This window comes from Lepidochelys kempii, chromosome 3 (assembly GCF_965140265.1).
Source record: "Lepidochelys kempii isolate rLepKem1 chromosome 3, rLepKem1.hap2, whole genome shotgun sequence".
Taxonomy (NCBI): Eukaryota; Metazoa; Chordata; order Testudines; family Cheloniidae; genus Lepidochelys; species Lepidochelys kempii.
The window spans coordinates 3,215,145-3,235,657 of NC_133258.1; the positions used below are offsets into that span (position 1 = coordinate 3,215,145).

General features: G+C 46.1%; 1 protein-coding gene across 1 annotated transcript in view; it reads right to left on the minus strand.

The window, feature by feature from the left end:
- Nucleotides 1-6,167: 6,167 nt before the first annotated feature.
- The window catches only part of LOC140908431 (interferon-induced very large GTPase 1-like), a 46,388-nt gene continuing 32,042 nt past the window's right edge, over nt 6,168-20,513 (minus strand). The window contains exon 3 of the mRNA XM_073335505.1: nt 6,168-15,390. Within this exon, the coding sequence (XP_073191606.1) occupies nt 8,063-15,388 (7,326 nt within the window). The 5' untranslated portion in view covers nt 15,389-15,390 and the 3' untranslated portion in view covers nt 6,168-8,062. The remainder of the gene's footprint in view (nt 15,391-20,513) is intronic.

The window sequence follows — 20,513 nt, forward strand, 5'->3', positions numbered from 1 at the left end:
CGCCTCCAGGCCCTGCTGAGGCAAAAGCTGGGGCGATAGAGCCCCCCCCCCACCCGAGAGTGGTCTTAAGGGGGAGGGTGTGTCGTGGGGCAGCTGCCCCACTTTGGCACAGGAGGGGTTAGAGCAGGCTGGAGGAAGCCTGTGCAGAACGCAGCTAATCAGGGACAGGCTTATTAGGAGTCAATCAGGAGGCAGGTTGCCCCGTAGCCCTGATATAAGGGTCTGCTCAGCAGAACAGAAGGCAACCTCTCCCTGAAGGGCAAGAGAGAAGGACTGGCTGCCTTAGGGAGCACAAGGACAGAACAGCGCTGGGCAAAGTCAGGGGATCCAGAGGGAGCTCCAGCCTGATAACAGCCAGAGTGGGCCCCTGATACAAAGGGCGGAGAGGGTGCGAGGGCTATGGGGAAGTGGCCCAGGCACGGCAGGCGGGACAGGGGAGTGGAGGAGGGCAGTAGGTGGCTATTGCTCGAGGTTCCCTGGGTTGGGGCCCAGAGTAGTGAGCGGGCCTGGGTCCTGTCGCCCACCCCGCCTTGCCCCACTGGCCTCTGAAGGAAGTGGCCAGCAAATGACTGAACTTTGCCCCTGAGGGAGGAGCTAGACTATGGGCTGCAGTCCGCCACTGTGGGGCTGGGCAAAGGGCTGCTGGTTCCCCTGGAAGGGGGAGAACGGAGTTGGGGAACAGCTGGAGGGCCATGGCCTGAAGATGATGCCGTGGTCCGGAAGCGACGTGGATCCAGGGAAGGTGGAGAGAGCAGTGTGACAGTGGGCGAGACACCACTTGAAGAGGGTGCACAGGGACTGGATTGAGCTAATTCCCAGAGTGACCAGCAGGAAGTACCACAGTGGTGAGTCTGACTCTGTTACACTGTGCATGGTGTTTCTGTGCTGATATTCATTTGGGGGGAACTCGCCATAGCTGCTCTTACCATGGCTCATGAAGCCTCGCTCCAACGTCGCTGACTGAAAAACAAGGGAATTCAATAGACTGAGTAGCTGCAGAATGGTGGTGGCATGCACCCTTGGTCATCTAAAAGCCCGTTTGTGATGCATCCAGACCTGTCTGGATGCCAGTGTGGCCAACGTGGTTTGGATTATCATGGCTTGCTGTGCTTTGCATAATGTATGTGGAGCTAAAGGGGAATACTGCCACAGCAAGTGGGCACAGAACAGAATTGCTTTGCAAAGTCTGTACAGACAACTTGACCTCACCCATGTGCACACTGCTCCTGGTTCCTGGTGGCCAGGGAAATTCATGAGGCTGTGTGCTCACACATAGTGGAACAGCAGGGAGCCAGAAGGTGCATTGGGTTTGTGCTGAGGTACAGTATAGTGACGCTTGGTACTGTTAGACAAGCTCCATATTGCATTGTGACATATTTATGTTGTGAGATACCTGGGTGGGTTTCAGACAGCTGGAGGAGGACCCACAAGGATAACTCATTTGGCCCTGGTTTTGTGATGTGGAGACTGTTAATGCACTTTAATTGAATCACTGAGCAATATTTAATCATTTTAAAAAGAAAAATAAACAAACATGGGCACCAGGTTTGAATCAGAGATTGCAAAGTGACTGTGACTACACCCTGGGTGATACAAGCAAAATGAAACATGCGAAAAGTGAAAACCAGACTATACACCATACTGCATTGCACTGCTCCTAGTTATGTTAGTGAAGAAATGCATATTGCCAGAGTGGACAGGCTGTGATGGACCTTATAGAAAACTGTGACTTAATTTAGGTAACAAGGGGCACCATTTCAGATTTTGGTAGGGGAGGCAATTTTAACCTTGATATCAAGGACTACTTAGGCACCTGAAAACTCCAGGTTTTTGGCAGATAACTTAGCAATTATCTGACAGGAGCACGGTATCTAATTCCTATATAAAAGAAAGAAAAATTAAGTAAAATATTAGACCCACTCAGCTCTAATACTAACATGTTCTGCCATTGTGGCAAGTCATTTAAGGGACCCTGGTTAGGTTTAAAACTTTAATGTATATTCTTACTTTGTTAACTCTGAGGAGAGAGAGAGACCCCATCAGGATTGCTGGGTTCTATCTCTGCTCTGGGAGAGGAGTGGGGTCTAGTGGGTTACAGTGGGGGCAGATACATTTGGGTTATATATAAGAACATCAGAATGGCCATATTGGATAAGACCAATGGTCCATTTAGCCCAGTATCCTGTCTTCCAACAGTGTCCAATGCCAGGTGCTTCAGAGGGAATAAACCTCACTGTTTACTGCCTTTTCCAGTTCCTTTGTGAATATGTTGAACTGTACTAGTCCCAGTACAGACTCCTGTGGGGACACCACTATTTACCTCTCTTCATTGTGAAAACTGACCATTTATTCCTACCCTTTGTTTCCTATCTTTTAACTGGAGTGCCTGGCAATGCTTTCAGGATCATCTAATGATCCTTAATTTAACTACAAGCCTTTAACAGGTTTCAGAGTAACAGCCATGTTAGTCTGTATTCGCAAAAAGAAAAGGAGGACTTGTGGCACCTTAGAGACTAACCAATTTATTTGAGCATCAGCTTTCGTGAGCTACAGCTCACTTCATCGGATGCATACTGTGGAAACTGCAGAAGACATTATATACACAGAGACCATAAAACAATACCTCCTCCCACCCCACTCTCCTGCTGGTAATAGCTTATCTAAAGTGATCATCAAGTTGGGCCATTTCCAGCACAAATCCAGGTTTTCTCACCCTCCACCCCCTCACACACAAACTCGCTCTCCTGCTGGTAATAGCCCATCCAAAGTGACCACTCTCTTTAAAATGTGTATGATAATCAAGGTGGGCCATTTCCAGCACAAATCCAGGTTTTCTCACCCCCCCACCCCCCTCCAAAAACCACACACACAAACTCACTCTCCTGCTGGTAATAGCTTATCCAAAGTGACCACGCTCCTCACAATGTGTATGAAATCAAGGTGGGCCATTTCCAGCACAAATCCAGGTTTTCTCACCCCCCCCCCCCCCCACCCCCATACACACACAAACTCACTCTCCGGCTGGTAATAGCTCATCCAAAGTGACCACTCTCCCTACAATGTGCATGATAATCAAGGTGGGCCATTTCCAGCTCAAATCCAGGTTTTCTCACCCCCCCACCCCCATACACACACAAACTCACTCTCCTGCTGGCAATAGCTCATCCAAACTGACCACTCTCCTTACAATGTGCATGATAATCAAGGTGGGCCATTTCCAGCATAAATTCAAGTTTAACCAGAACGTCGGGGGGGTGGGGGGTAGAAAAAAACAAGGGGAAATAGGCTACCTTGCATAATGACTTAGCCACTCCCAGTCTCTATTTAAGACTAAATTAATAGTATCCAATTTGCAAATGAATTCCAATTCAGCAGTTTCTCGCTGGAGTCTGGATTTGAAGTTTTTTTGTTGTAAGATAGCGACCTTCATGTCTGTGATTGCGTGACCAGAGAGATTGAAGTGTTCTCCGACTGGTTTATGAAATGTTATAATTCTTGACATCTGATTTGTGTCCATTTATTCTTTTACGTAGAGATTGTCCAGTTTGACCAATGTACATGGCAGAGGGGCATTGCTGGCCCATGATGGCATATATCACATTGGTGGATGTGCAGGTGAACGAGCCTCTGATAGTGTGGCTGATGTTATTAGGCCCTTTGATGGTGTCCCCTGAATAGATATGTGGGCACAGTTGGCAACGGGCTTTGTTGCAAGGATAGGTTCCTGGGTTAGTGGTTCTGTTGTGTGGTATGTGGTTGTTGGTGAGTATTTGCTTCAGGTTGGGGGGCTGTCTGTAGGCAAGGACTGGCCTGTCTCCCAAGATTTGTGAGAGTCATGGGTCATCCTTCAGGATAGGTTGTAGATCCTTAATAATGCGTTGGAGGGGTTTTAGTTGGGGGCTGAAGGTGACGGCTAGTGGCGTTCTGTTATTTTCTTTGTTAGGCCTGTCCTGTAGTAGGTAACTTCTGGGAACTCTTCTGGCTCTATCAATCTGTTTCTTCACTTCCGCAGGAGGGTATTGTAGTTGTAAGAATGCTTGATAGAGCTCTTGTAGGTGTTTGTCTCTGTCTGAGGGGTTGGAGCAAATGCGGTTGTATCGCAGAGCTTGGCTGTAGACGATGGATCGTGTGGTGTGGTCAGGGTGAAAGCTGGAGGCATGTAGGTAGGAATAGCGGTCAGTAGGTTTCCGGTGTAGGGTGGTGTTTATGTGACCATTGTTTATTAGCACTGTAGTGTCCAGGAAGTGGATCTCTTGTGTGGACTGGACTAGGCTGAGGTTGATGGTGGGATGGAAATTGTTGAAATCATGGAGGAATTCCTCAAGGGCTTCTTTTCCATGGGTCCAGATGATGAAGATGTCATCAATATAGCGCAAGTAGAGTAGGGGTGTTAGGGGACGAGAGCTGAGGAAGCGTTGTTCTAAGTCAGCCATAAAAATGTTGGCATACTGTGGGGCCATGCGGGTACCCATAGCAGTGCCGCTGATCTGAAGGTATACATTGTCCCCAAATGTAAAATAGTTATGGGTAAGGACAAAGTCACAAAGTTCAGCCACCAGGTTAGCCGTGACATTATCGGGGATAGTGTTCTTGACGGCTTGTAGTCCATCTTTGTGTGGAATGTTGGTGTAGAGGGCTTCTGCATCCATAGTGGCCAGGATGGTGTTATCAGGAAGATCACCGATGGATTGTAGTTTCCTCAGGAAGTCAGTGGTGTCTCGAAGGTAGCTGGGAGTGCTGGTAGCGTAGGGCCTGAGGAGGGAATCTACATAGCCAGACAATCCTGCTGTCAGGGTGCCAATGCCTGAGATGATGGAGCGCCCAGGATTTCCAGGTTTATGGATCTTGGGTAGTAGATAGAATATCCCAGGTCGGGGTTCCAGGGTGTGTCTGTGCGGATTTGATCTTGTGCTTTTTCAGGAAGTTTCTTGAGCAAATGCTGTAGTTGCTTTTGGTAACTCTCAGTGGGATCATAGGGTAATGGCTTGTAGAAAGTGGTGTTAGAGAGCTGCCGAGCAGCCTCTTGTTCATATTCCGACCTATTCATGATGACAACAGCACCTCCTTTGTGAGCCTTTTTGATTATGATGTCAGAGTTGTTTCTGAGACCGTGGATGGCATTGTGTTCTGCACGACTGAGGTTATGGGGCAAGTGATGCTGCTTTTCCACAATTTCAGTCCGTGCACGTCGGCGGAAGCAGTCTATGTAGAAGTCCAGTCTGCTGTGGCCCACCTTGATTATCATGCACATTGTAAGGAGAGTGGTCAGTTTGGATGAGCTATTGCCAGCAGGAGAGTGAGTTTGTTTGTGTGTGTGTGGGGGGGTAAGAAAACCTGGATTTGAGCTGGAAATGGCCCAACTTGATGATCACTTTAGATAAGCTATTACCAGCAGGACAGTGGGGTGGGAGGAGGTATTGTTTCATGGTCTCTGTGTGTATATAATGTCTTCTGCAGTTTCCACGGTATGCACCCGATGAAGTGAGCTGTAGCTCACGAAAGCTCATGCTCAAATAAATTGGTTAGTCTCTAAGGTGCCACAAGTCCTCCTTTTCTTTTTGCGAAGACAGACTAACACGGCTGTTACTCTGAAACCTGTCATTGTAGGGAGAGTGGTCACTTTGGATGAGCTATTACCAGCAGGAGAGTGAGTTTGTGTGTTGGGGGGTTGGGGGGTGAGAAAACCTGTATTTGTGTTGTGTATTTTTGACATTTGTATATAATGTCTTCTGCAGTTTCCACAGTATGCATCCGATGAAGTGAGCTGTAGCTCACGAAAGCTCATGCTCAAATAAATTGGTTAGTCTCTAAGGTGCCAGAAGTACTCCTTTTCGTTTTACAAGCCTTTGGTTATCTTAATCACCTTGCCTCTGTTTACAAAAAAACTCCCTGCCCCAAGGGTGGAAGCTGGGAGCAGTGCAGAAGTAATCACAGATAACACTCAAGCTGTGTTGCAGTTAAGAGCTCCGTCTGGGTCTAGGGTGTCAGCAGATCTGGGAGCAGATCTCTGGTATGAAACCAGGTGGGGAGCAGGAGCCCCTTCCAGCCTCCCCAGATGGCACCCCTGGAGCACACAGTGGACTCACCTGTTTAAAGAAAAGCAGGCAACATCTCTTAAAATATTTTGAACATACATGTATTTGCTCATCTCTTATAGGTATGCATCATTGCATTCATGAGGTAATGGTAGGTAGCAGAAAAAATTGTTTATTCCTTATAAATGACATAATGTATTGCAGTAAAATCTTAATACAGAATTAACAGTAAGAAAAAGAAAAGCTATTTGAGATCATTTTTAAAGCATCACAGTCTGCACTAAGATGAGTGGCCTGTGAATGAGGGCTGACACCTGGGCTCTTGCATTTCCTCCTCTTCTCCCTTGAGGTTGATCAGGCCTTGTTTTCTTTGACTGTTGGCCAGGCTGATTTGGTCCAGGTCCAAAGTTAAAGTTGCTTCTCAGTTTGCTTTTCAGGTATAGCACAGTAGGGCATGAACTCTCTGAAATCATTGTTCAAAAGTCTGTCTCTTGGGGTATTGTTCTTTTCTTCCTCTTCTCTCTCTCTCTCTCTTATACAACCATTTTAACTTGGATGAGACAACTAGGTCTAAATTTTCAGACCTGGTCTCAATGTGCATGTGACATTACCCAGGGTACAATCTGGACTGTTGAACAGCTGTGTCCCCTTAGTTCTCCAACCTGGGGTGCTTTTTACACTGCTTTACTGTGAGAATAACCTCTCCTGTCTGTTCACACTGTAGCCCATAAGATCAGTTTGCCAGCCTGCTATATTACATAATGTTTTCTTCATTGGGTTGATTCATACTATTTTGTTATCATATCTTACTATTGCTGAATCATACTTTCAGGGGTTGTTTATAAATTTCAGTATATGTTACTCATAAGAGTTATCCATGGTTATCCATAATAGTTGGCTGTAATGCAAGGAACCTGCAGGCCTGTATTCTATATGATTAGCTAGAGCAAGTTAGTATGGGTATTTGTAATCTTTGGCATAGATAAATGGCCTATTGGTTTCCCCTCTTGACTTTGGGGAACTGAATGCAGAACCGAACAAAGAACTGAATATGTTTATCATATGTCTTGAACAGACGAGTAACTTCAGGGTACACCACAGAACATGGAAGTCACAAGTGAGGCCAAAGGTAACCGTTTCAGGAGTGAGATAATCAATATTAATACATATGAATATGTGTCATAATATGCTAGCCTATAGAGTAAGTGTACCTGAAGATCTGTTAGGGTGAGGAAATAAGATTTGGGCATGGTAGGTTGGGCCTGGATAAAGCAGTACCAGGACCTATAAAAGGGGCCAACAACCATGCAAGAGGGTCATTCATTCACCGTGCTTTTCCTATCTTTTATCAAGCTATTAGCTCAACTTTGCAATACAGCTTAGCTACTCAACACTCGAATGAAATCCCTACCAACTGGGGAAGCCTGGACCATCAAATTCATCAGGCATGCCAGGGGTAAGGCTGGTCCTCCGTCTCCTACTACCAGGCCTTCGGGGAAGGGTGTGAGTATGTTAGGCTAAGTAGTTCTCTATAATAGAGATGTTACCATCAGGAGTCACAGAGTTGTGTTATTGCTTTGTAACTCTGTGTTTCATAGCATTTGTTGTTCTTTCATTCATTTTAATATAGACCTTATCAATTTGGTATTGTCCTCAGTTTAAGTGTCCTTGCCACGTAACCCGAGAGTCCTCTTCCAACGTTGAACTTTCTGTGTTCTTGCCATTGTTGCTACCAAAGAAGACCCACTGCCTTTGAATTAATTTTCAGGAATGGCTTCTCCAAGTGGAACAAAGCATGATGGAACTGGTGATTTCTGTTATGAAGAAGGAAGTTTCTTTTGGAAAGTTTCACGGCAACTTCTCCCTTGAGCCCTACAAAAAATACTGTTGGGTTTTTTTTCAGTAAAATATGACAAACCCTCCAACACACTTCACTTTATTTTTGATAGAAAAAGTTCCTTCTTAAAGCTATTCAAGCAATATTCATTGCAAATATTTTTCAGTATCCTTTTCAAAACATAAATTTCTCACATCCGATTGATTCTTCCATCAAAGATGGTCATCATTAACAACATCTCATCACATACTTTGTCCTTGTTTAAGTCATTCCAATCAGTCGGGATTGCCCCCTTGCCTTCAAATTTTCCATTATGGATTTTTTCTAAGTCAGATCTGAAATGACTGACAAACCATTTCCAATAAGACAGTTGTGAGGTATCTGGTTTGATGTCCCAATTTGCATAGTCAGGTCCTACTTCTCGATAATTTTTGCACAGAATTGTTTTTCCATCAAGCACTATCTTGCAGTCACTTGCTACAAGGCTGGTACAAATGTCAGTGACCAGATGATTTGTTCCTTCCCACTGGATGCCAGCCAGGGCCTGAGGACGATGACAAGAAGTGCTGTGATCTCCATCATGACCAGGAATTGTGTTCGTGCAGACAGCCTTGCATAAGGGACATTGCTTCAAACACCCACTGAGCTGCTCAAATAGGAGTTGATGGGGTTTTGTGACAAACGGATCCGTATCAATCTCAGAGAATATTTGTTTCAGCTGTTCTAAGGCAGGGATCAGTGACTTACTCACCTCTTCTTTAAGAAATTGTATGTCTTTTGTCTCTTGATGTTCAATGCTTGTCAGATTGCTTCTGGGAAGGTACATGTCATCTCCAAGCCTGGTACAAAATTCATCCAACCATGAGGCTACGTTGCCATGTTTATCTTTAACAACTTTAGTTGATTCATCAATTGCCAAAAGAACAAGAGTCTGGAGAGAATCAAGATTTAAATTTAAGAAATTTTTTAATTTTGGATTTTTTTTGTCTAAACAATACCTATCAACTTCTCGTCTGATAAAATCCTCCATATAGTAACTTGGGTTATAAATAAACTCCTGGTATTTTTCAAAATTTTCCTGCTTTAAAAGATAATCCAGCATGAACAATTCCAGTCTGGTTCTATTGCCATTAAAGGCTGGATAGTGAGACCTCATTTCATTTGCTATATCAATGGCAGTCTTGTCATAGACTGCATGGCAGATAGCAGATTTAAGATTGCTGCACAAAATATCAGCAAAAGTTGTGATGGATGTTGCTCCTTGGCAGGCAATTTTAAAAGAGCTAAAGAATTCCTCTTTCTTACTTTCAAGATACCGGACTGGATCATCTGATTTCTGGAATGCTTTGAATGTCTCTCTAAACTTTCTTGTGGCCATTTGGCATAAATATAGAGATACATCCACTTTGTATGAGGGTGTTAATGTAAAATTGTTATCCTCTGAATCAGATTCCAACTTTCTGCTTATTAACTCCACTATTTCATGAAAGTAACTGGAACTGTAATTCATTATCTCTCTCGCTTTGTTCTCAATGTATTCATAGATATGCTGCTCTAGGTGTGCTGTCCTTGTCTTTAAATTCTCAACATCACATTCTTTCGTAGTCTTCCACAGCATATACCATCGTCTCTTCATTGAGATGTGCTCAGTAGGGTTCAGAGGAAAAACAGTCCATTCAGAGGATATTGTAATCCTGTTTCTTATATTGTGTTCTGATCTAAAATGATTGAAAAGGAAAATCTCCATATCAGCATTAAAATTGGGCTCCTCAACACAAGGGGCAGCAGGGGACACCTCAGTAACCCATTCATTCCACATTCTGATAAAGCTATCTCTAAGTTCCCTTTCACTCAATTCCTTATCTCTGAAATGTCGGGCCAACTCCTGGCTTTTTCTAAGCAAGTCTTCTTTATAAGTTGATTTCCTTTGGTCAAAACTACTTTGACAATTCTTTAGATTGATAAGTTCTTGACCCTTTTGACACAGTTTGTCAATCAGTTCTTGTCTGAAAAAGTTCATTTTTGTTTTAATATTTTTTTCCCATTGAATCAGTATGTTACAGTCCTTGTCTTCCCTAAAATACCTTTCAAGGTCCTTTTCAGTGGCATCATATTTTTCTTGAACTTTTTTTTCAAGATCTACTTTATCTATTTTGGAGATTCTCCCATTCTGAATTTGGATGTTCAGCTTGTTCTGCAGATTAAGCACGAAACTTCTCAGTTCCCAGGTCCATTTGTTATAGTTGTTTTCCAGTCTGCTGTATACAACAATCTCCTGTGTATTTTTAAAGCTGAATACAAAATTCTCATTTAACAAAGCCTCCCACAGGTCCTGAGTGCGTGTTTTTAATTCTGACAGTTTTAGAAACCTATGTTCAGATTTTTCTTTGGCAGCCATGAGAATTTCCCTCTTTAGTTCCTGCACTCTTTGGCTGTAACTGGGGTTTGGAGCTGCCATCGGTGGGTCTCCTTCCCAGAGATGAGGAAAGTAATGAATGTGGGTGTTCACATCAAATTGGATAACGTCATTAAAGCAGGTAACATAATTGGACTCTTGCTGGGCTGCAGTAACTGCCATTTCATCTAATTTTTCCTGAAGGCGTCTTCGTCCTTCCATATTCTTTTCATTTGCAGTTATGTCTCCAACATTTTGATGCACAAACAAACAGCTTGGGGAGAGATTTACTTGTTTCATCCTCAGAAATGCCTGGACAGCGATCTGTAGGATATCTTGCATTTCAGAAGGGTTCTCTCCAAAAATATTGATCAAAGTTGTGTTGCCAAGACCAATGACAAAAGTGGCTAGCTCGTTATCATGGCTGAGTGCTGATCTGTTTTCTAGCTGTATTGCCCGCAGCCCTTCAGTGTCAATAACCACCATAAAGTCAAACTTCAGCTCTTTTCTGAGCTCATCATCCACCTTAACTAGTTGCATAAATGCTCCCCTCGTGCACCTCCCTGCACTGACATTAAACTGAAGTCCAAACATGGCATTTAGCAGTGTTGATTTTCCAGTGCTCTGGATGCCAAGTACAGAAAGAACAAACACCTTTTGGTCTCCTAATTTCTCAATTAACTTGTCAAAGATGGCTCCAACCCACTTCAATGGCACATAAGAAGTGTCACCATCCAGCAGCTCGATAGGATACCCTTCAACCATCAAATCAGCTACAATTTTTGGTAGTTCATGATAGCATTTATCCTGTTCAGGGTGTGCATCCAAAGCTTCATAAATCTGACCCACCTCTCTCAAAAGATGCTCGAGACCAAAAGTCGATTCATTTATTTTATGTGATAATTTTTCTAATTGTTTTTGCGAGTCATTATTTTTTCCCCTTTGGTTTTGTGACCATAAATCAGGGTATTTCTGGTGAAGCTCTGGAAGATGATCAGCAGGCAGATCAGCTATAAATACTTTCAGCCACTGTAAAAAGTACATTTTGGTTTTGTGGGAAGGTGAAGTCAGAGCTGAAAGCACAGACTTCATTAATTCATTCAGGGGGAATGCTCTCTGTAACTGATCCTGTCGCAGCACATGCTTTTCTGATTTTATTTGGCTTAGGCGTTGTTCAATGCCCATGTTCTGATTGTCCTGCAAACGGGTACGTTCTTTATCCTTTTTACACCACTTGTGCCACAACTCTCCTTGGAGAGGTAATAATTTGTCCTTAATATCTAAAATATTTGTCTGTTTCAGAACACCCATTACTTTTTGTGCCAGTTCTTTGCCTTCCATGCACTCTCTTTTGTCTTCGTCAACATGGAATCCATGCTTTTGAGCAATGTCTGCACATTTACCAAGACTACAAGGAATATTTGAAGTTTCTACAGCACATTTAATTGCAGTGGTCAGTTCCTCCATTAATTTTGCCTCATTCTGGTTCTTAACAGCTATTTTTACTCGCTTTTCATACTTATTAACTGTTATTCTCTCTTTGTCAATACAGAGAAAGATGATAGGTTTGGAGGATTTTAGAAGGTCTTGTAAAACCTTTGTGCCCGTTTCATTCCGATCAGTATCTGACAAGAGCACCACATTGACAGAAGCTATTTCCTGTAAAAATTTGATTTGTTGCTTATGTTCTCTTGCATCTCCGTGAAGATTAGTGAAGGCAATGCAATTGTCAAAACTATCATCATCTCTACCTGGACAATACCAGGCGATTTCTACAACACCTTCCATCAAGAGGCAGTTTTTACTACTGCTTTTACAGTGACGATGGAAAAAAATATTATGCCTTTGCTTACTCAACAGTGTATTTAAGAGCTGAGATTTAGAAAAAGAAGATGCACCAAATCTTATGAAGGACACCACTGGTAGATCTGCTTGATAAATCAATTTATCTGTACATTTCCTAATCCCAGTCCTGTTTTGAAGTTTCTTGTAACTCTGCCATTTCTTGTTAACTTGGGCAAAGGACCAAAGAGGGAATTCTATTTGTGAAGTGCAGGGATCTGGCACCAAAAGTGGAAGTGCAAATTGACATAAAGAAAGCTTTGTTGAAATATATTGCCTCATGAAATCATCTGCACTGTGAAAAATTGCCATCTGTATGTCCATGGGATGCACCTGATCCTCATTACTTTCAGCAGATTCATCAGATTCCTGCTCATCGTCATTAAAAATGTCATCTACATTATCTGTGGGTTCATTCACATCATCGCTGGTGGTCAGTGTATTGGCTATACCTTGTTTTGTTTTACAGTCATCGTTGCAAATCAAATATCTTACCTGATAGTCCATCATCAACAGTTTATCCAAAAAATAAAATGGCAGCTCACTTTCATTGCGGGGGTGCCTGGCATGTAAAGATGTTTCATGAATTTTCTGGATGTCTGCCATCCCCATTGTATTTGGATAGTAATTTTCAAGTTTAAGTCGCTGAATTAATTTTAGAAACCCTGAGTTTTGGGGAAATCCGTATGTCTTAGTGTCTCTGGATTGCACTTCTTTGGATGTTGACATTGGTGAATTTACCTGCTTGATTTCTTGAAAAACATTTCCTAGATCTTTCTTTATATACTCCTTCAGCTGATCATCATTTGTGGCTTCAAAATTTCCATTTACAAGGGAATTCAAGTCTCTTTCCAGTGCCTTCCAGTCAGTGAGTGCCCTGTGCTTTGTAAGGACAAAAGTAACTTTCTGTGACAGCGAGTTGCCCATGTGATCTTTAATAAAAGTCAAACATTTCTTCTTCTCTTCAGGGGCTATAACTTTATATTTAGCTGCTACTGTCAGACATGTCAACAACAGGAAAGCCTGAGCTCTGGAAACATCCTGACCCCTAAGAGTCCAATATCTCTCATGTACCCTTTGCATTTCCTTTAACATGAAGTTAATTTCTGAGCACCCGAGGAGATTCTGAAAAGTGTGACTGTCCACATGATATCCTGCGCTGGCTGCGACTGAGAGTAATAACAGCTCAGGCTCTGTCTCAGCTCCCTGTCTCAGAGCCTGAAGTAATGAATGGAAGGATAAACTGAGAATCAGAGTAGCTTTTCTTTGTGCTTCATGCTCTGCTGCTGGAGAATTCATCGAGGCAGCGGTAGCTTCCCTGATGTCACTTTCCATTTGTTGTAAAACTTTAATGAAATCTGTAAGATCTGAGCTGCAGATCCGTCCTGCTTGTTCTTCTGCTAACTGGAAAATCCATTGCATAATGAAAGAAGATTTGGGGAAGTTCTTAACTGAATAGATATAAGGACCCAGAAGGCAGTGCAGCAAAGATTTGATGTACTTCTCATTTGGGGCAGAAAAATCTTTGCACAGAGAAACTGTTTTTTCCAGGAAATCTTGAAGCACCTTATCTGATAGGCAAATGTTGATCCATACATTAGGGCTTCTTGTTTTTTCATTCAGCTTCTGTTTGAAGTTCATCAGTGTCACCAGCTGTTCTTCATCCCCAGTGACTTCCCAGGACTTCATGTCCTCTAAGAATGATCTGGCCTCATCCATTGCACTGGCTAACTCCTCCCCAACCAATGTACTTGCACTTAGCTTTGTTAGGGCTTCATAGGCCCTTGTGAGGCTGCTCCTCATTTGATAAACATCTTTAAAATCTTGTCTGTGATTGGACAGGATTATGTCCCACACTGGAATCAGCTGAGAGCCTCTGTCAATAACAGACCAGGTTTTGTTACTGGCCAGTAGCCCAGATTTCCATGCTGTGAATGAATCCACTCCAGGTGGGCCGCCTGTCTGGGTCACAAACAGCTGAATCTCTGTTTGCATTTGTTTTCTATCTGTGCCCTGAAATGAGGCTTCAGAACCTGATTTTGATGCAGTAACACCAGGTGCAACGCTCCAACCGAAGCCTCTATAGCTGCCCCCAACATAATTGCTGAGTTCATCAGATGTTCGTTTCTTCATCTCGTCCAGCTGCTCTGCCCGGAATCCCTCAGAAGACACTTTCCACCAGAATATCCCACCCAAGTGAAGGGGGCCCTGGTTTACGTGAGACCCGAATCGGTTGAAGAATCTCCCGCCCCTGCTCTTCAGCATGTTGAGCTTTTCCGGCTCTGGGGTGTGACTCAAAAGCTGCTCGATCTCTTTTAACTCTTGCAGCGCTGCACTGGAAAGTCGAAGCTGATCCTTTGGGAAGTGGCATGAGGCCAGTGGGATGTAGCGGTACTTGGTGGTACAAATGTAGGTGTGTTCAGAGCGGGACCTGTGGTTTTTTTTGGATTCTTCAGATTTGCCATAATCTGAGCTGGTTTCAGCACTAAACCCCCAAAATCCACCTTTGGCTGCGGTGCTAATGTTGAAGCCTAGCTTCTCCATGGCCTTTGTGAATGTGGATTCTGCTTCAGCAGATGAAAACTCCTTCTTCTCAGACAATGGCCCTTGCTCTGGACCAAGGAGCTCAAACCCTTCTGGGATGTCTATGAGCTGCTCTCGCTTCTCCACCATCTCTGCAAGCTTGTTGGTTTTGTAAATGCCCTGCAGGGCCAGCCCTCCTGATGCCCGTCTCAAAACTTTCTTGTCAGGGAGATTCTCACTCTGGGACACCGTCTCCTCTGGGAGGTCTAACTGTTTGTGCACATTCTCTATCACTTCCTTCAAAGGCTTCTCAGATGGTGCCCAATACTCTGGGGCTATGTCCATAACTCCCTGCAGCTCCTCCTCTTTCTTTCTTACAGCTTCCTCAGGGCGGCTCCTGCCTTTCTCCTGCATTTCTATTAGCTCCTTCTGCGCCGACTTAGCCTGCTCCTGCCTCTTCTTTAGCATCTCCAAGCGCTGCTCCTGCAGCTGTGTCATTGTTGCCTTGCTGTCTGTCTTAAGTAGTTCTTGGAGGGCCTGCTTTTCCCATGTGTGCTGTACGTCGCATTCTAACTTTCGGAAGTCTTCATATCGCAGGTGTTTCAAGGCTTGGATAGAGGTAACTCCAAGTTTTTTGTGCAGTTTAGGCAGCCAGTACTCTGCACTCAGACCCGCTGCTTCCAGTCTCTTGGCTAGTTCATCCTTGGCAGCATCTCCCTGCCCTGAATTCTTGGGTTTTTCCTTTCCCATAGACATGGCTGTGAAATGGAGTAGAAAAATAATATCACACTCCAATGAAGATGGCCCTCCCTTCCTCCCTCCGCCAGCTTCACTCCCGGCCTTATATAATATACAATGGGCTACACCAGTGGTATTCACAGTTATGTGATTCGGGAGCCACATTTGCAACCACCATTAACCAAAAGAGCCACATGACTTCTGTATGCCCTGCGCACCACCCCACCAAACACACGCATACAATAATATTAAATATATAACTATAAATATAACCAAATTTTCAAATACATTTTCAATAAAACGAAAACTAAGTTCAGCTAACTTATTTATTGCATGAGGGGTTCAGAATGCAGGAGGGGGCTCTAGGCTGGGGCAGAGGGTTGTGGTGTGGTAGGAGTGAGGGCTCCAACTGGGAGGGCTCTTGGGGATGAGGGTTTTGGGGTGCAGAAGGGGGCTCCAGGCTGAGGCCAAGGGGTTTGGAGTGCGGGAGGGGGCTCAGGGCTGGGGCAGGAGGTTGGGGTGCAGGGTCTGGGCAGAAGTTAGGGTGCAGGATGGGGCTCAGGGCTGGGGCAGGGGCTTGGGATGCAGCGTGCTTACCTTGGGCAGCTCTCGTTTGGTGGCGCAGCAGGGCTGAGACAGGCTCCCTGCCTGCTCTGGCCCCCCGCCATTCCTGGAAGCAGTCGGCAGGTGGCTCCACGCACTGCCCTTGCCTTCAAGCACCACCCCCGCAGTTCCCATTGGCCGCAATTCCCAGCCGATGGGCTCTGCGGGGGCAGTGCCAACAAGCGAGGACAGTGCGCAGATGGAGCATCGGAGCTTCCCCTGATTGCCGTGCAGCTCCAGGCCAGCGGGAGGGTCGGCGGGGAACTAGGGTGACCAGATGTCCCAATTTTATAGGGACAATCCCCATTTTGGGGTCTTTTTCTAATATAGGCTCCTATTACCCCCCACCCCCTGACCCGATTTTTCATACTTGCTATCTAGTCACCCAAGGGGGAACAGCAGCACACGGATCTGCTTCCCGTGCCCGGCCAGCTGGATTAATGCAGGGACTTTAGTGGCTGTAGTCCTGGGCTAAGGGGGCCCCCGCAAAAAGATCTAGACTGGAAGACCCGGAGAGCTTTTTGCTGGCCCCCCTTAGCCCAGGGTCCTGGCCTGCAGCCCCTAAAGCCCCTGCATTAATCCGGCCCTGCTCCCTCCAGGAGTGCCATGAATCAGCTGTTCGCGGTGCTTTCGGAGGGAGCCTTGAAGAGCCGCAGGCTATGCTTCAAATAGCCACATGTGGCTCGCAAGCCGCGGACTGAGTATCACTGAGCTACTCTGTGACACTTTGCCACAGCCAGGGTGGATAAAAAATTATGACTTAAAAATAAAATAAAATTAAGGATTTTTTTGTGTTTAAACATATTTTTCTTTTTAAAAATAAACCTACTTGAAATTATATTTGAAAGTATTACAATATATGTTAAGGCCTAAACTTACTGCAAGATATTAAACAGAGTTTTAAATTAAATTAAATTATGTTAAACAGTACGTTCGCTGCCTACGTTTTTAAAAAAGTCAAAGCACTCAATGGCTGCAAATCATTATCTAAGCACCTGGAACCAGAGTTTGTTGAAGGGCTAAAGCAGCTTTTGACAGCGGTAGCTTCTTCTGCAGGTGCAGAAAATCATAGAAGCATGTTCTGTTTCTATCAAGGCTCAAAAGCAGGACCAAATCCTGCCTCTCGCCTCCTTGTCTCCTACCGCACTGCTGCCTTACTTCAGCAGGACACAGCCCTCAGGACCTCTCAGCAGGCACTGAATATCTTATAGGGTTGGGTCCACAATTGTTAAGGATTACTTAAATCAGACTGGCACAAGCAAGCTCACCATGTACACAAGTACAAACTGCTCCTAGGAGAAAATGGTTGCTTTAAAATGACATGGGTATCTAGCTGCCCCAAGTATGGATGGTGCGAGGAGCCTTCCCTCCCCGCTGGCTCCTGCAGGAAGGAGCCAGTCACAACTGCAGTCCTTGCAGTCACTTGAAAATAATGACTGCACACGGAGCTAGCAATGCTCACAGCAGTAGGGGGTGGGGAGGGTAAGGGCCGTGGGCCCACACCTGCCAGCAAGACTCCTCAGCCATGAAGGAGAGCCCACACTGAACTCTCTAACAGAGCAGAGGAGCTGGGTTCCCACTGCCCAGGGAGGCGCTCTGGGAGGTATTTCACAATGCCTCCCAGGGTTCCTACCGAGGTGACTTTGCTGTGCTTCACCCTCCAGCTCAGGCCAGTGCAATCACCAGACACTCCTTGGAAGCTTGAAATCTGCTTTGTTAACAAGATTTTATTTCCAGTGCACAGGCGTTGTTCTCTGTTATAGGGCTGCTCATCAGCGCTGATCTACTGCCATCCAGGGCCAGATTCTACTACCTTTACAGACATTCATAGATTCCAAGGCCAGAAGGGACCAGTGTTTCCAACTCCCATGATTTTGTCATGAGTCTCATGATAATCATTGTTTTCCTTAAAGCCCCAGCTCTTGGAGTCAAGTGATATGTGATGATTTCAGCCGTCATTCTTAAAGAAAATAAAGTTTCTAGCCCTTGTGGCTGTGGAGAAAGCTCCAAAATGTGAACCCCATACGCCCTAAAGTCTCAAAAAGCAGAGAGCAAGTAAAAACAACATCATATCTAGCTCATGATTTTAAACCCAATCTCATGATTTTTGGTGAGCCTGACTCATGATTTTTGAACATTTGGGGTTGGCAATACTGTTCTTTTAACATAATTTGTGTATGTGCCTGCATGTAATTTCCTAAATTTTTAAAAAAGGAAACTGAAAAACTAGAAGTTCCATCATGTGGCATCATATTGACAACCACAAGGTGATCAGCAGGGTTGAAACTTTAGATCCACCGCACAGAATTCTGCCACTTGAGGTAACTGAGTAACTGATAGCAGTAGCAGGTTGTTACCCAGTCTCCTTGCCCACCAAGTCCTAGTCTCACCCCTCCAGATTCCTGAACTTGGGCCTGTCGCCAACACCGCCCCCTTACATTGATCCATCCCACTCTGGTCCTGCAGCTCCCGCCCCCCTTTCCCTCCTGATCTGATCTTAAACCCAGCCCCCACCCAACATTTATCCCCCAACCTGCTTCTGAACCCAGCTCTCCCCATATGCCCCCCCCCACAACGTCCTCTTGAACCTGGAGCCTCCCCCTATTTATCCCCTGACCTGATCCTAAACCCAGCCCTACCCCAAAAACATTTCATTCCCCAACCTGCTCCTAAACTTAGGGCCCCCATAGCTCTGCCAACCTTCCTCTGTACCTGCCCCCACAATTTGTCCCCCAGTCTGCTCCTGAACTAGATGCCCCCCCATATTTGTCTCCCCTGAGCTGCTCCTTAACCTGGATCCCCCTCAGCCCTGCTGACCCACCCCGACCCGACCCCAGGCCTCCATCCTCAGCCTTGACAGCTGGCTTGGGGACACAAGACACTCCCCCTCCACCCGCCAAACCATAGCTCTTTCAGCTGCTGCTTGTTCCCCGCATTTAGCCCTGCCAGTCCCGCACCAAGATCTCCGGCACCTCACCCTTAGCCCTTGCAACCTGTCCCTGGTACCCCTTCCTGACAGTTTAATCTCCCCAGACTACTCCTGAACCCACCCCCCGTCTGTTCCTGAACCCTGCCTGCCCCACACCCTACCCGCCTGCCCAGCATCTGCCTCCTTAACACCACCACTCCTGCTCCTGGGCCCAGGCCTGGCTTTGCTCCACTGAGCTCATGTGAGCACTGATTTCTACACTGAATTTGAACAGCTATTTTCTCACACCTGAACTGCAGAGGAAAGGCCCCGGGCTCCCTGCTTCGCCTCCCTGAACCCAGCAGAGAGCTCTGTGATGGATCAGCAAAGCAGAGGACAACAGCTCCCATCAGTGCCCTCCCCACGGCACATCCCCTTATTCCTGGCCAGGGAGGGGAAAGGTCCTAGCCTGGGAATTGTCCAGGCTCTCTTTGGAAGCGGCGGCTGCATGGTGAGCCAGAGACTGCAGAGAAACCAAAGCAGCAGCCACATGGCAAGCAGGGAGCTGGAGAGAAGCTGAATTCAGAGTGGAAGCCCAAGGACTCATATACCGAGCCACGTGTGGGATGGGCTGTGTGTGCTGGACATCACAGCTGGGTGCAGGGCTCTGTGGGACTTATGGGACAACAGTAAAGTTGCCAATTTTCTAATTCCAGAAAACTGAACACCCTTGGCCCACCCTCTCCCCAGCCCCTTCCCAGAGGCCCTGCCCCCTGTCCCGTCCCTTCCGGAGGCCCTGACCTTGTTCACTCCATCCCTTCTCCCTCCTTCGCTCACCCTCGCTCATTTTCACTGCAAGGCCCAAACAGGCAACAGGAGAAGGCCAGGAGCTGCAACAGTCTGACTGTGGGAGATGCACACACCTGCCTACACAGAGACTCTTTTTCCATGTGTAACCCACACACCTCCTGGCTGTGGGGTTCTGTCCCATCTAGTGGCACTGAGACCACTTAGAGAGAGAGAGAAAGAGAGCAAAGGAGTCTGCTCTACAGCCTCAGATAACAGCCTTTTAACTCGTGCAGTAGAGGCTCCGTGCACTAGGCTCCAGAGGTCCCAGGTTTGATGCCACCCCCCGCTGTCTGTTGGTGTTACACATACACTTTCTCGGGGCCCTAGGAGGCAGGTGGTGCAGAAGTCACACAGGGCCCTGAGATGGGCAGTCTTGTGTCAGGGCTGGCCTTAGGGAAAATGGCACCCTGGGCGAACTTGCATTTTGGTGCCCCTGGCCCCCATGGGCGTGGCATGCCCTCACCCCAAGTGCCTCCCCACCCTCCCTTCACCCCTAACCCCTGCACTGTGCCCCCTTTGTCCCTAACCCCTGGCCCCTCCTGCACGCTAACTCCTACATTGTTCCCCCTTCACCCCAAATCCCTACACTCCCCTCCTGTGCCCCTAATCCCTGCACCCCCTTCACTCCCACCCCTGCACCTCCCTCCTGCACCCTTAACCCCTGCGCTGTGCCCTCTTCACCCCAACCCCTACCCCCCTCCTGTGCCCCTAACCTCGGCATCCCCTTCCTGAACCCATATGGGGAAACTGACCTGCGTGCAGTGATGGAGCAGTTGGCATGGC